We start from the raw sequence: 14,923 nt of genomic DNA, 5'->3' as shown, positions 1-14,923 counted from the left end.
GCGGTTTTTTTTCTAGCGCACGTAGTGTCTGGCGGCTTTTTCTCGGACCGTTGGACATATTTGTCGTCGAAAAAAAAGTCGCCAGAAATCGCCAACCTGTCCCTTATACCAAAGCTGTTCCAAAGAGACAAATAGAGTGGTGACGAGGATTTGAACCACAAACTACTACCAGATCTACACTCTGACAAATCTGGCTATAACATTCGATGCTCTACCCAAAGTTTTAATTCCATTTATCAATTCTTGAACATCCCCTTGTCACTAGTGTGCATACGCTCTCAGAATGAAGACACAAAAGTGGCATCACTTTTTGTTCGCCATACGCAGAATAAATGTCCCGATTATTACACTTATCTACAGCGTAAGTATGAACATTGATTAATTTTCTATGAGTGTTCAATTTAATATACAGTGAAACCTTGCTACAATGATACTCAATATAACAATAAACCTCTTTACAATGATATTTTTACAAGTCTCATTTGAAAATGTCTATCCTCTACTACAACTGCTGCCTCTCAATATAATGTGTGTGTTATAATCGCTCTATAACAATATTTTTTCTTGACTGGGTCCACAGTATATCATTATATCAAGATTTCACTGTATATGAAATTCTAAAATGAATGATAATAATGTAATAATTTTTAAAAAAAATCATCAATCTATAAATTTCACAATTTTTAATGTGAAAACCATGCCGCACACTCAATCTTTTGTTTTACGAACTTTTGTAGGAGGTTCCTCACAGTCTTTGGTATCACTGCTAGAAACGGTTTTGGCGCTCGAATTATCGTCACTACCACTGCAGGCCTTAGGGACAACGGTCGCCTTGATCATCCACTTATCCCGATGAGAGAGTTTAAATATCTCCTCCACAGACACGAACCCACAGCCAGTCTTCAATCTAGTTTTAGAGTGCGACAACACCAGCGTCCCGTTGGTGACCACAGCGGCCCTCGACAAATTACACTTGAGCCCAAAAATGTTACCCAGATTGATCACGTCATGAACGCCACGGAGTTCAATAGCTTTCCACGCTCCACTCGAGAGGAGTACATTGTGGCTTTTCAGTACTTGGACGAGGATCTGGGAGTTACTTATGACCCAGCGACGTGCAGTCTCATCCCGTAGACACGGTGCATATTGTATCTCGAAACATATACCTCTCTCCTTGGCTTGATTCAGGTAAGTCCTCTTGAAAGAGTAGCCTAACTTCTCTGTCAAGTCAATGCATATGATTTCTATGTCCAGGGTGCTGCAAGCGTGTTGGAGCATCTTCTCCCCTACAGGCTGGATGGCAATGATGTCATATTTCTTGGTGTTAGGGCTTTGCATGAGGCGGTGTGCTTGGATGGTCTCCTTGATCACGGCCGTTAGGCGATTGAGTATCTTCAGCTTGCGGCCGAAAAACGCGTCGCCACCTTCTAACGTCACCTCTCTTGGTTCGGGTATCTTGGCGGTCTTCTCGTTCAACACTGACGAGTCAACAATGGTGTTGATCGCGACTGTTTCGTAGCCAAATTCGAAGGCTCTCTTCACTTTCGAAGAAATATCTTCATCTTTACGGCCGCAATCGTCGCAAATCAAGTTCAAATCCATGTCGGGAAATCAAGATCCACACTCATCAGGTTGTAAACATGTGCAGACTTAGACGGACGGCTGTGACCGCTCTGGTTTGAAAATCAAATGAAGATTACAAAATAATCTCATATAAAAATCAAATATATATGTGATATATTTATATTATATATTATGAGAATAATTTTATATTGTCCTTACATTTTAATGTGATTATTTTCGATTCGGTTTTTCTACACATCCAAGGCGGAAAGTCCTCGGAGTGTTTACCCAGCATACACTTACTTGCTTTCTGTTTGTAAGCAATCCACGAATGCATGTGTTTCGGCATTTCATTGGAAGATCGGCTCATTGGAAATACATAGTGTATGTGTGCTTAAACCTTTTTAATCTTGATTAGTGCTTTTTTTCCAATTTCATGTTTTGTTTCAAAATTTTTCATGAGGCCCTCACTGCACTTGAGGGCCCCCTGCCATGCCCGAGTAGGAGGGCATGCCAAGGCCGTAGCGAGGGAGGGGGGGGACTCGGGGGTTCTGGGGGCCCCCCCTCGAAATGTGAGGAAATGACCGAAGAAAGGGAAAAGATGGCAAAATCTATTTTTCCATCAATTTAGTCCCCCCCCCCCGCCCCTCCCAAACGAAATTTCTGCCTACGGGCTCTATAGCATGGAAGAGATCGCGGTAGTAAAATTTTTGCGATGAATTTTGCAGAAAAATCAATACTAGAGAATCAGCCCTAGCCTCACCCATCCAGGATGTGGTGGGTCATGCAGGGACGCTGCTAGAAATACCTGCCTACCAATTCACATAGTTTTGAAAATTATGAAAGTATCTCATTATCAGCAATTAAGGCGTGCGCATACTACAAGGACCCCGAACAAGAACTATTAACCAGTGAAGTGGTTACGACGGCGTTTGCCGTCGCTGCCATACGTAATGTTGGTGCCTATGGCAGCATTTGCCGACACGCAGGTTTTTTTTCCTGTCTTTTTCACCAGTCAAGTGGTTAAGACGGCATTTGCCGTCGCTGATATACGTAATGGTGTTGCCTACGGCAGCATTTGCCGACACGAAGACTTTTCTGTCTTTTTCACAGATATGACAAAATAATTTGTCATACGTGTGCTGCCATCTCTGTACAGCCATCCTTCTACTTTATTATCTCATCACTAGATGGAGTTGACAATTATATTTCAAGGTCTGAGATTATTATTACTATTATCTTTGTCATGTTTTGCGAAGCTGCATCCTCATCGGTTTTTTTTTTCCGATTCCCTTACGAAGATGCATCTGTTTTATTACTCGTGTACCTTTTAGCAAAGATTCAACTACTATGGTTCCACATAAATCCATCAACAGCATTTCTTTTAGTCACAGGACATTATGACTGCCCCTCCCCACTTTTGGGGTGTCATATTATGTCTAGACACATTCGAGCTATAAAAAAATATTTTAATGTTTCAAACTTCCAAGAAAAGGGGAAAAAAAGTTAAAAAGCGTGTGCATCTTCAAAAAAAAGTGGGCACTGCGGGTAACTCTCAGAGAAATTAATTGGACAGTTGACTGGTTAAGATATTCCTATAGCAACAATGTAAATGCTATAGCGATTGGTGATCTCTATTAAGCTCACCCAGCGAGGGTGCAAGGTGGGAGGATACAAATGGGTTCACAATAATCACAACATGCATTGTATGCCCATACTAAGTTGGCGTCTGACCTTGATGCGCGAAGGAAGGGTTTATTTTCTAAGGAGGGGGAAAGAGAGAAAAATTGCTAAAATAACGCAAAAGACGGCAACAAAAAATACCAACCTGCTCCTTTTCCCTGCTGCCTTTTTACCGAAAGAAGATAAATGGAATCACCCATCGTGACATTTCATGACGTAGCCAGAGGCAAACTCAGCGTGGGTGCACAATAACTTTTTTTATTCATAATCTTTTGTTTCAAATATACTCATTTTTTAAAACTATGACCAGCCATAGTGAGTCAGCTCAAGCAACAACGACCAAAAACTAATGCTTAGCCAAGTCTCTCTTCTGGCACAATCCACCATTTGAACTAATCCCACATTGCTCACCAAAATATTTTTTAAGCGAGACTCAGCTCTGTATTTATGCAACGAATTGTGCATGAAAATTCATGTGTATGTATATTCGTAGATGCTTATGTATGTGTGGGTGATCCCGCTTATAACCTTCTCTCTTGGAATGTTTTGCCACTTGGTACGACTTATTTTTGTACTCACTTACATTTCTTTTTTTTTAAAGAAATATTGTGTGCGAGATCGACCATATATGCATGTGTAGGCATTATCTGTCAATAATTTCTTTCAATTCTTCATGCTTTTCATGTACACAATACACGTGATTGCTCACAATGTCATATTCATGCTGCTCACTGACTCACTGAATGAGATGCTAAGCGAGATGGCACGTGTGGTTCCTAATTGTATATCTTCCCTCCACTCAATATATTTAGATTTTCTATTTTTCCATCTGATTCACCAGATCGAGTGAACTTGACACAATGAAATAATTGCTGGGTTCAAGTCCAGAAATTAGTAACACTGACTAATCTCATTTGCTCACTTTTCTTTCTTTCGAACTGAGCACAACTCAGATCTGTCACCATCAATGGGTGATTTACTTACTACCTAGTGAGTTGTGCAGGAAGTGTAACTGTGTGTACCTAACAGTATGAGTGCATATGTGGTGTTGTGTTTGATTTTGAGTGCTGCCATCTATATTTCAGAAGGGAAGTGAGTGATGTGTTATGATTGAATTACATTTGTATTGTTTGTGGGTCTGTTGCTCTCCGTGGCGAGACTTTCATTTGCTCACCTACAAAATGTTAAGCAAGACGAAGGCCAAAACGTAGTTTCAGAAGGGAAATGAGTGATGTGTTATGGTTGAACTACATTTGTATTGTTTGTAGGTCTGTTGCTCTCTGTGGCGAGACTTTTATTTGCTCACCTACGAAATGTTAAGCAAGACGAAGGCCAAAACTAGAGAAGGGTGTGAGGGGACAAATGCCCAGAGCAGCGAAATTTAGTGGGGGTAGCAGTTTTAGGTGGAAACGAAGAACACCATTATAAAATTATGTAATTTTAAAGTAAAAAATTAGAATTATAATTGCGTTGGTCTTTCCTGTCTTTACGTATGGATGTGAGAGCTGGACACTACGGAAAGCAGATAAGAAAATAATTGATTCCTTTGAACTTTGGTGCTGGAGGAGGAGGAGGCTGAGAATTCCATGGACAGCTAAAAGGACTAACAAATCGGTTATCGAAGAAGTCAAGGTTGACTATTCTCTAGAAGCAACAGTCATTAAACAGAAACTCTCTTACTTTGGCCATGTAATGTGCACAGAAGGCTCACTAGAAAAAACGGTAATGCTTGGAAGAATGGAGGGAACGAGAGGGAGAGGCAGACCAAGCACCAGATGGATAGAAGAGGTGTTGCGAAGCAGTGGAATGAAGCTAGCACAACTGAGACATGCTGTGAATGACAGACCAGCTTGGAGAACCATGATCTATAGAGTCACCAAGAGTAGAAATCGACTCGATGGTTCCGAACAACAACAAAAGCATTGGAAGGTGGGAAAAATCCTACTTACGGCCCTAAGCGAGACGACTTCCTCCTGTGGACATTTTTTATTATACAATAAGATTCCTATGTATTTTATGTACATGATGTGTGTAAGGTAACAGATGGCATGTGGGGGTCCCCCTAATTACTTCCAATAAAATAGTACATTCATTCTTTCTAATGAAACCCTGAGGCAATCACCAACAGCTACCAACCCCATCTCATCTGTTATCACAGCAAATAACTGTTGATCGCTACAGTACCGAACAACCGGAAAATCTATTGTTATACTTTTGTTTGTATATTTTTGTACATACATGTTTGTATTCTTTTTTTTTTTTGGCTGCTTAATAAAGTGTTCCAGACTCTGCCATGAAGCTGGCCTGAAAGGTATCCTAGCGATGAGATTATTCCGTTAACAGAGTTCTGGCATTCATTCATTTAGTTATCAACCTTCAAAAAGTAATTTTAAGTACCTGAAATTGATCAAAACAGCTAAGAAGGGCGCCCTGAGTGGCAAAGTGGTAAGATGCTTGTCTTCCATTATGAAGGTTGCCGTCAAGGTTCACTGGTTTGAATCCGAACAAGAACATCAGAAAAAAAAAGTTCTTTACCTACCAAGCGTGGGCCAACCACCAATAGATGGGCTTTCATTTCCCACCCAACTCTACTAGAAATCGCCGTACATGACCGTAGTTGGTGTGTGGTAAAGTAACATAGAAATGTTTCTTATAATATTCCAAATTCTCGTACCAAAATATTTTACATTTACAATCGGCCTTTCTACACCTGCCCCCCCCCCCCCCGCCCCCTTTCCCACATATGCCTTTGAATCAAAAGGCTTAAAATTTTAGTATGTATCCAGGGTTGTTGATCTTTTTTTATTTAAATCATGTTTTTTTTTTTAATGATATTTTAACAAAATATATATATATATTCAAACACATGCATATATTATTTTAATATATATATATTATTATATATACAGTCAAACCTCGATAATGAGTCACTCTTGGGAGAGCAAAAATATGACTTGATAAGCAGAGTGACTCGTTAAACGGAGTAGGCCATTCCTGTGCCAATTCCTGCCTGAGGATAATTGGGACTTTCAAAAAGTGATCCGGTAAGCGGAGTGACGTGTTAACCGGGTGACGCACTAACAAGGTTTGACTGTATATATTATAAATTTTAATTTATAAAACTAAAGATTATTTAAAAAATATTTGCAAACTAAAGATAAAGAATCATATGCTTGTGAGATATACCAGAACATTTTATTAAGAAAAAGAGAGGAAAAAACTTGTATTTCTTGAATTGATATCTTACATATATTATATTGAATAATTTTACCCTCAAAAATTGTTCATTTGTTTCATTAGAAATACTAGTTTTAATGCTTTGCCTACTCCTAATCTGTTTCGCTGTCTGGAATGAACTACACCAAATGTGGAAAAAAAACTTTCAGCACAGGCGGTCGATGCTTTGGCTGTGGTTAGCAGATTCAAAAAGCCTCTATGGTGGTCGAGTGGTCATAGTAACAGACTCTCATCACGAGGGCCCGGGTTCAAACCCCACCGTCGCCACAGTGATGGTCGGCTGAAGTTGGTTTCCTGTGGCTCCCAACTTCGAGGTGAGAATGCAAGCCGATCTCCCCGCCAGAGAGAGCAACAGGCCTGCAACAGTAAAATCTTCAATCATTACACTTCACTCATAGTTTGAAAAATAGGAGGCAGATGGCTGCACTATAACAAGCATTTTTTTAAATAAAATATAGAAACAAGCTTCACAACATAGACACACACATTTCAACATGCACCAATTCGTTAGAAATTCCACAGAGGAATATGGACAAGGTCAAGTATGGTTTAGTAGTAGTAGTTTCAGAAGTCATATATCATTCTCTCCGTAATTACATCTTTACCAAAAACATTATAAAAACTATTCAACCACTCAAAATCAGACATTGTATCAACAACCTTAGGGTATAAAAAAAAAATTATCATGAAATGGTTCCAACTTCCCCAGAAGTTTTGATGTAATGGACAGGAACCTAGAGCCACAGTTTTGTTCAATATTTCAAGACTCTTATTTCTCTCTTCTTTTGTGACATCAATTAGCTTAGAATAAATGCATTAAAGTGTGTATCTGTTAATATGATTGTTCATATCTATTTTTCTATGCTGAAGACAATACCTTTTTATTGTTAGATGTTGATGCTTCTTCTATCTTCAATTGCAGCTTTTTCCATGCTAGTTAAGAATATCCATTCAGCTAGGGAGCAGTTGTTCCTTTATACAAAATCCATAGTTTTGGTTATCAATTTCAGAGTCGCAATCATGTCCTCGATATTTATTTTTAAACCAATATTTACAATTTTACTAGAGATGTCACTATCTATTTGAGATCTGCGGTCTTCACAAAATTTGGTAACAACCGACCAATTTTAACATAAGATTTTCAAGAGAATGACAATAAGCGTTCCATCATGCCTCTGCAAGAAGTATCAATACACTTCCACTTTCTGTATGATGCCATGCTTTTGAGATGATGATGATTGTGGAAACATTTAAATATACTGTACCTATAACATGCTTTGTTACATCAGTTTTAACCAAATCTTTGGCTAGCGGATTTAAAATGTGGGCACTCCACCCATATGTAAATCCCGAAAAGCCAAGCTCTTCATCCAGTCTTTCTGGAAGAAACTATATTTGCAGTTATTGTCTGTAACAAAACTTGATATTTTACATTTGAAGTTTTCTTCTGTTGATTTCACTGAACTAAAAACCAAATTTGCTAAATAATATTCAGTATGTGATGAACCGTGCCTGAGTGGCACAGTGCTCTTCCAATGCTCGTTTTCCACTATGAAGGGTTACCATCAAGGTCCATAGGTTCGAATCCAAGCATAGAACGTCAGAAGCAAATTCTTCACCTGCCAAACCTGGGGCAACCATCACAATGGATGGTGTCATCATTTCCCACACAACTTCCCTGGTTGAAAATTGCTATGGTGATATATGACCAGAGTTGGTGTGCGGTAAAGTAGTATGTGATGAATCAGATGTGTCAATAATATCAACATGGATGACTTTACCACACACTGTTTGATAACACACACACAATTGGTTCATGATAGATATTCATCTATCCATCGATTGCCATGCAAACTGTCTGACTTTCTAAGTCAGCTTTACATCCCATAACTTCATCATTGTAAATCTTCAGCAACCATTTGTCAGCTAAATTGGCACGACTGTGGCATCGGTGATATTTAATATACGGGGTGATTATAAAAAAACTATCCCGACATATGGGCCCCTAACTATCATACCATTCACAGAAACTGAATGAAATTTTGGCATAAGGTATTTTGAGGTATGCGCTCAAGAATGATATGGAAAACAACAGTGTCACTCAAACAGTTACGGTTACAGTGAGAAAATTTCGAAAATATCAAATGGCAATACCAAGTTTTTTGTATTGGAATGCGATCTCCATACTGAAAAACACTAAATAGCGTTGGAATGGCACCTGTAGCACGAAAATCCCCGGAGCTAGGCAAGGAAAAAGTACAAAGGACTTTGCCGTGCACCAGAGCATTAATGTTCGTTTCATTCGTCACACCGTTTCTTCGGCTGAGATCCCAGCCTGATTAGTTCTCCACAAAACGAGAAGAAGAAACCAAGAAATGCAAATTTCGGGTTCTACGTAAGACACAGTCATGACTGACGTCGTCACGCTAGGTGAAAGAAAAGGCACTGCGAAATGCGAGCCACGTATGTTGCTTTCTGCCATTCCGAACAAGATGCCGCTTTCAGGGAAAGAACGTGGGGAAATCGTAAAGATTTATTACCTGAATGGACAAAATGCCGCAGAGACATTGCGTGTTTACCGCAGAAACCATGGATTACGGCGAGGCCCGTGCACTGTCAAAGCTGTACGGGACTTGATTCATAAATTTGAAGAAACTGGTTGCACATGCGATCGACCTCGGTCTGGACGACCTTCTGTTCCCGTGGAAGCTGTTGCAGAAGTTCATCAGACGATAAACACAGTTCGTCCCGCAAGTGCACGCGGTGTTTCACGTGTTCTGAATCTGCCGAATTCAACTGTCCGCAAGATTCTGCGCTCTGTTCTAAACATGTTTCCGTATCGATTCCAGCGTGTCCAGATGTTGGAAGCGGGAGACTATTACGGCTGGATTTTGCGAATCAATTCCTTATCCGGTACGATGAAGATAGCAGCTGGCCTTTACGCATTCTGTGGACAGATGAGGCGCATTTCTCGTTAACTGGTAACGTGAATTCGAAAAATTGTGTGCACTGGGCAGACAATAATCCACATGATGTGCTTGCACGTCCATTACACGAGGAAAAAGTGACTGTGTGGTGTGGTATAACGAGTACGTTCATCCTCGGCCCTTACTTTTTTGAAGAGGTTACTGCCGGTGATCTGCAAACATGCACAGTAACGAGTGCTCGCTATCTGGACATGTTAACTCGTTACGCGATTCCCGCATTGCAACGGCAAAATGCTCTATCTGAAGTTGTGTGGATGCAAGATGGCGCTCCTCCACATGTAGGGTCTTCAGTCAAACGTGTCTTAAGTCAACAGTTTGGTGACAGAGTTATCTCCCGTCATTTCCCGTTTCCGTGGCCACCAAGGTCTCCTGATCTCACACCAATGGATTTCTGGCTGTGGGGATATCTGAAATCCAAAGTGTATCAGTTTCGTCCGCAAACTGCCATCAGAACTGCGATTCAAGAGATTCCTATTGCCATGGTACGTGCTGCAGTGCTATCCACCATCTGCCGCATGCAAAGTGTCATCGTGTGTGAAGGAGGTCATGTGGAAAATTTGTGAAACACAATAAAATGCTTTATTTTATGCTGCTTTTCTGTCCTTATTGGTTGTTCTCACTTTTAGCCTATCTACCGCCGGTGATTTTCATGCTACAGTTGCCGTTCGAACGCTATTTAGGGTTTTTCACAATGGAGATCACATTCCAATACAAAAAACTTGGTGTTGCCATTCGAAATTTTCTCACTGTAACCGTAACTGTTAGAGTGACACTGTTGTTTTCCATATCATTCTTGAGCGCATACCTCAAAATACCTTATGCCCAAATTTCATTCAGTTTCTGTGAATGGTATGATAGTTAGGGGCCCATATGTCGGGATAGTTTTTTTATAATCACCCCGTATATTAATATATACACTGCTGGCCACCCAAATTGCAACACCAAGAAAGACAAGAGATATCGCAACAATATTTATTTTGTGGATAACGTGTTGACCAAGCATCAAATGATTAAATTTATAGACTTCTGTGAAGTGTGGTTCCTGCCAAAATCAGTAGCCAGAGTAGCCGCCATTGTTGGAGATCACCGCTGCCACACGCCTCGGCATTGATTCAAAGAGACTTTGGATGTGTTCTTGGGGTACAGCAGACCAAGCAGCTTCCACGCGTTGCCAAAGTTGATCTGGTGTGGCAGCTGGGGATGTAATCTGGGTCAATCGTTGAGCAACCATGGACCACATGTTTTCTATCGGCGAAAGATCCGGAGAGCGAGCTGGCCAGGGAAGCAATTCAATCTGGCGATTGACGAAGAACCTTTGGACAATGCGTGCCACGTGTGGTCGCGCATTATCCTGTTGAAATATGGCTGTGGGCAAGCCCTGAAGGTAAGGAAGGATAACTGGCTCCAACACCTCGGAGATGTAGCGCTGGCATTTTAAAGTACCGGCAATGCGTACTAGAGGAGTGCGAGAGTGATATCCAATACCGCCCCATACCATAATACACGGTGCATGACCAGTGTGGCGGTGCATAACGCAGCTTTTCAGCCTCCTCTCTCCACGGTGTCTCCAGACTCGAATCCGACCATCGTGGTGTTGCAGACAGAAGCGTGACTCGTCAGTAAAGACAATTTCATTCCATTGTGCCGTCCACATCCTTCTTTCATCGCACCATTGGCGGCGGAGACGTCTGTGGTTCTGCGTCAAGGGTAGACGAAGCAATGGACGTCTTGCGGACAGACCACTCTGCTGTAAACGGCGTCGAATGGTACGCGCAGGCACTCGATGATGCGGTACAGACTGAACGTGCTGTGCTATGGTTCGTGATGTGGCTGAGCGATCCGTCATTGCCATACGCACAATACGCCTGTCATCACGTGAAGTGGTGCACTGAGGTGGATGCGATCGGACACGTCGGTCCGTCGTACCCTCCTGCATCCAACGATCACATATCCGCATTACAGTTGTTTGGTTTCGTCCAACACGACTACCGATTTCCCTGAAAGATAATCCACAATCTCGGTAGGCCACTATCCTTCCTCTGTCGAACTCGGATACTTGATCAAAAGATGATCGCTGTTTTCTACGAGGCATAATTGATCGTTTTTTTGAAAAAACCACAAGAAAAACACAATTGCCGTACTTCAAATCGTCGAAATCTCCAAGCCTTAAATAGCGCTTTGAAGTGGCGCCACAGGCGCGCGTGATGTGCGTCTGCGCTGAAATTCTAATCATTTGCATATCTCACCTCCGCTAATGCATGTTGTAAATTTCATATTATTTGCATGCTTCCTTCAGGATGTTGCATTTACGGTGGCCAGCAGTGTATTATAATACTAAAAATAATATTTTTTGAAAATATATTCAAAAATAATTTAATAAAAAATTATATCCCTTTTTAAAAAGCTTCATAAGTAATTTTATTTGATTAAAATAGATATTTTTTTCATATCTGAGATGAATTGATTTAAATCTAATTAGAATTATTTTCCCTTTTTAAATTTCAGTCAGAAGACATCTACATTCACACTGAGTCTTGTTACATCGTCGTTCCAGCCATCTCTCTTCAGAAATATCCACTTCGTTTTGAAATATTGTGTCTCGATTACGCACAAGTCATCAATGGAAGAAGACTCTAGTCCAAAACCAAAAAATGAAATCTTCAAACCCCAAATGAATCTGCAAGGTATGAAGGTCTTAGATCACAGCGCTTTTGACATCACCATAAAAGTACCGCAAATCTGCTTACCCATCGAAAAAAATTTGAATTCCCAACTCAAGAAATTGAAAAAGCATGTGCTTAAAATTAGGAATTTTACACCAGTGAAAGACGTGGACAGTAAAAAGCAAATTTTCCTACATCCTAATTCAGTAGACGAAATTCAGAATACTTTACATGACAGTAAGCTTCCAGAGATTTCTTGGACAGAAATTGACTTAACTTACGAAAACTGGACCCACGACGCTATATTCAAGAGCATTCTCCCTCCTGATCTCGGTGAAGGGGTATCTGGATTCAGTACTATCGGCCATATCCTCCATCTCAACCTAAGAGAATCCTACCAAGCTTACAAGCATGTTATTGGTGAAGTATTTCTAGATAAGATCAATAATGTCCGGACGGTAGTGAACAAGCGTAAAGCTATAGAGAATGTTTATAGAAATTTTGAAATGGAAGTGTTGGCTGGAGAGCCAAACTTTGAGGTCACTGTCAAAGAAAATGGCGTGAAGTACGAGTTTGATTTCTCCAAAGTGTTTTGGAATCCAAGGTTGGCAACTGAACATGGAAATTTAACTAATACTTTCAAAAAAGGTGACATAGTCTTTGATGTTTTTGCTGGAGTGGGTCCGTTTGCGATCCCATCCGCCAAGAGGGGATGCACAGTATATGCAAATGACCTGAATCCAGATTCACATAAATGGTTATGTCGGAATATTAAGCTGAATAAAGTGACAAAAAATGCAACAGCGTATAATTTGGATGGCAGTGCTTTTATAAGAAGTGTAATGAAAGAAAAGCTCTTAGAATTCTACGATAGCACTGATACTAACAAAGAGATCCATGTGTTGATGAATCTACCAGGGTCAGCCCTCGAATTCATACATGCATTTGAATCTTTAATGAAATACAAACCTACATATTTAGATGTTTGTCTACCAAAAGTTTATGTGTATTTTTTCGTAAAAAGCAACGATAAGAGCTGCGACGATGTGATCAAGGAACACCTGTCTGAAGAAATTCAGAAAAATATTACTGATATCAGCACTGTTAGGGACGTTTCAACGAACAAACAAATGCATCGTGTGACGTTCACCCTTCCCAGAACATTCTTGTTCGAAACCAAGCAAGAAATGAATGACGAGGCATGCCCAGAGAAGAAGCAGAAATTAGACTCGTCATGATTTTGTGGATGACATGAACAAATCACCAGAAATTATAGAATCCAGTGATGTTCTATAAGCAGTTGTACGAAAAAGTTTTTACGCAACTTTAAATATACCTTTCCCATGTTATTACTAGATTATCTTGTCATTCATATCAAACTTGTTTGCTAAGCAACAGTTACACGATATGTATGATTCATATCTCCCCAATGGTCATTGTATATTTCAGACAGCTTCATTATTTGAGAACAGATTTTTCTAGATTTGAGAACAGATTTTGTTATGCAGATTCAAACTTTTGGAAAGAAAAGTCAGCTGCCTCGTCTGGGAATTGAACCTGACTTCTCTTGCATACCGGGCAAGTGCACTGTAATTGAAAGGAGGCTGCAATGCCTCGCCTTTCAGTACATCATGTGGTTGGCTGAAAATGGTTTTCTATGGTTCCAAACTTTGAGTCATGAATGTAAGCCGATTTCTCCATTAAAAAGTCTTGCCACAGAGCAACAGGCTTATAACGATACAATTCACTCATAGTTACAAAAATTGATGGCAGCAGTACACGTAACAAGCATTACTCAGATAAAAACTTCACATAGGTTCACAACATGTGCACGAACTTTCCAACATGTACCAATTCATTAGACGTTCCAGAGAGGAATGTGGACAAGGTGCATGCATGGTTTAGTAGTAGTAGCACATCATGTAAGTAGTGTGTGCTTTATGGAAAGGAAAGTTGTGCACCCCTGATGTAAAAACTTCACACTTGCCCAGTATGGTAGAGGACCCATGTTGGATTCCTAAAGAAGACTTATTTTCCAAAGTTTAAAAGAACTTATTTTCCAAAGTTTCAAATCGGCATAACAACCAGAGAAAAATCTATTATCAAGAATACTTTTGGCTGGCATAGCTTCATTATTGTTTACAGGCTCATAAATTCACTCTGTAGTAAGTCATAGCCGCAACTGTTTACTCTAGAGCCATTTTGCATTCTTCTCACATGCATAAAATTTTTTTTAGTTACAATATCATGGGAGATGGACTTAAGGATTCTGTTATGAGCTTCCAGACCAACTATGCCCCCCCTTCCCCCCAGAGGATTCTGTTATGAGCCGATAAACACAAGTCCACAACTTTCTAACAAAAAAATTCTGTTTTGTTAAGAATGCAAAAAATAGGTCTGAGTAAACAGCTCCAAATGTGGCTTACTGCAGAGGGAGGTTTTCTGTTTGAGGTCCTGGTCTGTGTTGTGTTTATCAGCTCATACTGGAAACCCTATCATGAACCAAGACCTTCATTGCACAAAATCTCACTCTTCAGCAAGCCACAGCTGGAGCTATTTAGTCAGACCCATTTTGCGTTATTCTTATATGCATAGCAGCTTTCTTTTTAGTTACAATACCATGGGAGATGAACTTAGTGATTTATTTCATTCCGTGCACCGCCCAGGCTCTATCGACCTTAGTGATACAGTACCTTATAACTTAGTGATTACAGTATGAGACGATAAGCATATCACGGACTAGGACCTCAAATGCACAAAACCTCGCTCTCAGCAGTAAGCCACATTTGC

At 40.3% G+C, this 14,923-nt stretch overlaps 2 protein-coding genes across 2 annotated transcripts; one reads left to right on the top strand and one right to left on the bottom strand.

Moving 5' to 3' along the window:
* Nucleotides 1-668: 668 nt before the first annotated feature.
* On the bottom strand, nt 669-1,650 carry Rpp30 (ribonuclease P protein subunit Rpp30). The gene has a single exon (XM_089240095.1). The coding sequence runs from the start codon at nt 1,600-1,602 to the stop codon at nt 709-711; it is 894 nt and encodes a 297-aa protein (XP_089096221.1). The 5' UTR covers nt 1,603-1,650; the 3' UTR covers nt 669-708.
* Nucleotides 1,651-1,865: 215 nt separating this feature from the next.
* Nucleotides 1,866-13,482, top strand: LOC149079188 (tRNA (guanine(37)-N(1))-methyltransferase-like). The gene is made up of 2 exons (XM_089240093.1): nt 1,866-1,947; nt 11,976-13,482. Exons 1-2 carry the CDS (start codon nt 1,895-1,897, stop codon nt 13,369-13,371), a joined length of 1,449 nt encoding a protein of 482 aa, XP_089096219.1. The 5' UTR covers nt 1,866-1,894; the 3' UTR covers nt 13,372-13,482.
* Nucleotides 13,483-14,923: the final 1,441 nt, after the last annotated feature.

The sequence above is a fragment of the Pholcus phalangioides genome, unplaced genomic scaffold (genome assembly GCF_987345545.1).
Source record: "Pholcus phalangioides strain wild (caught in Gottingen) unplaced genomic scaffold, Ppha-v1.0 ptg000012l_1, whole genome shotgun sequence".
Lineage (NCBI taxonomy): Eukaryota > Metazoa > Arthropoda > Arachnida > Araneae > Pholcidae > Pholcus > Pholcus phalangioides.
Note: the sequence above shows the minus strand (reverse complement) of the source record. Positions and strands in the feature narration are given on the sequence as shown.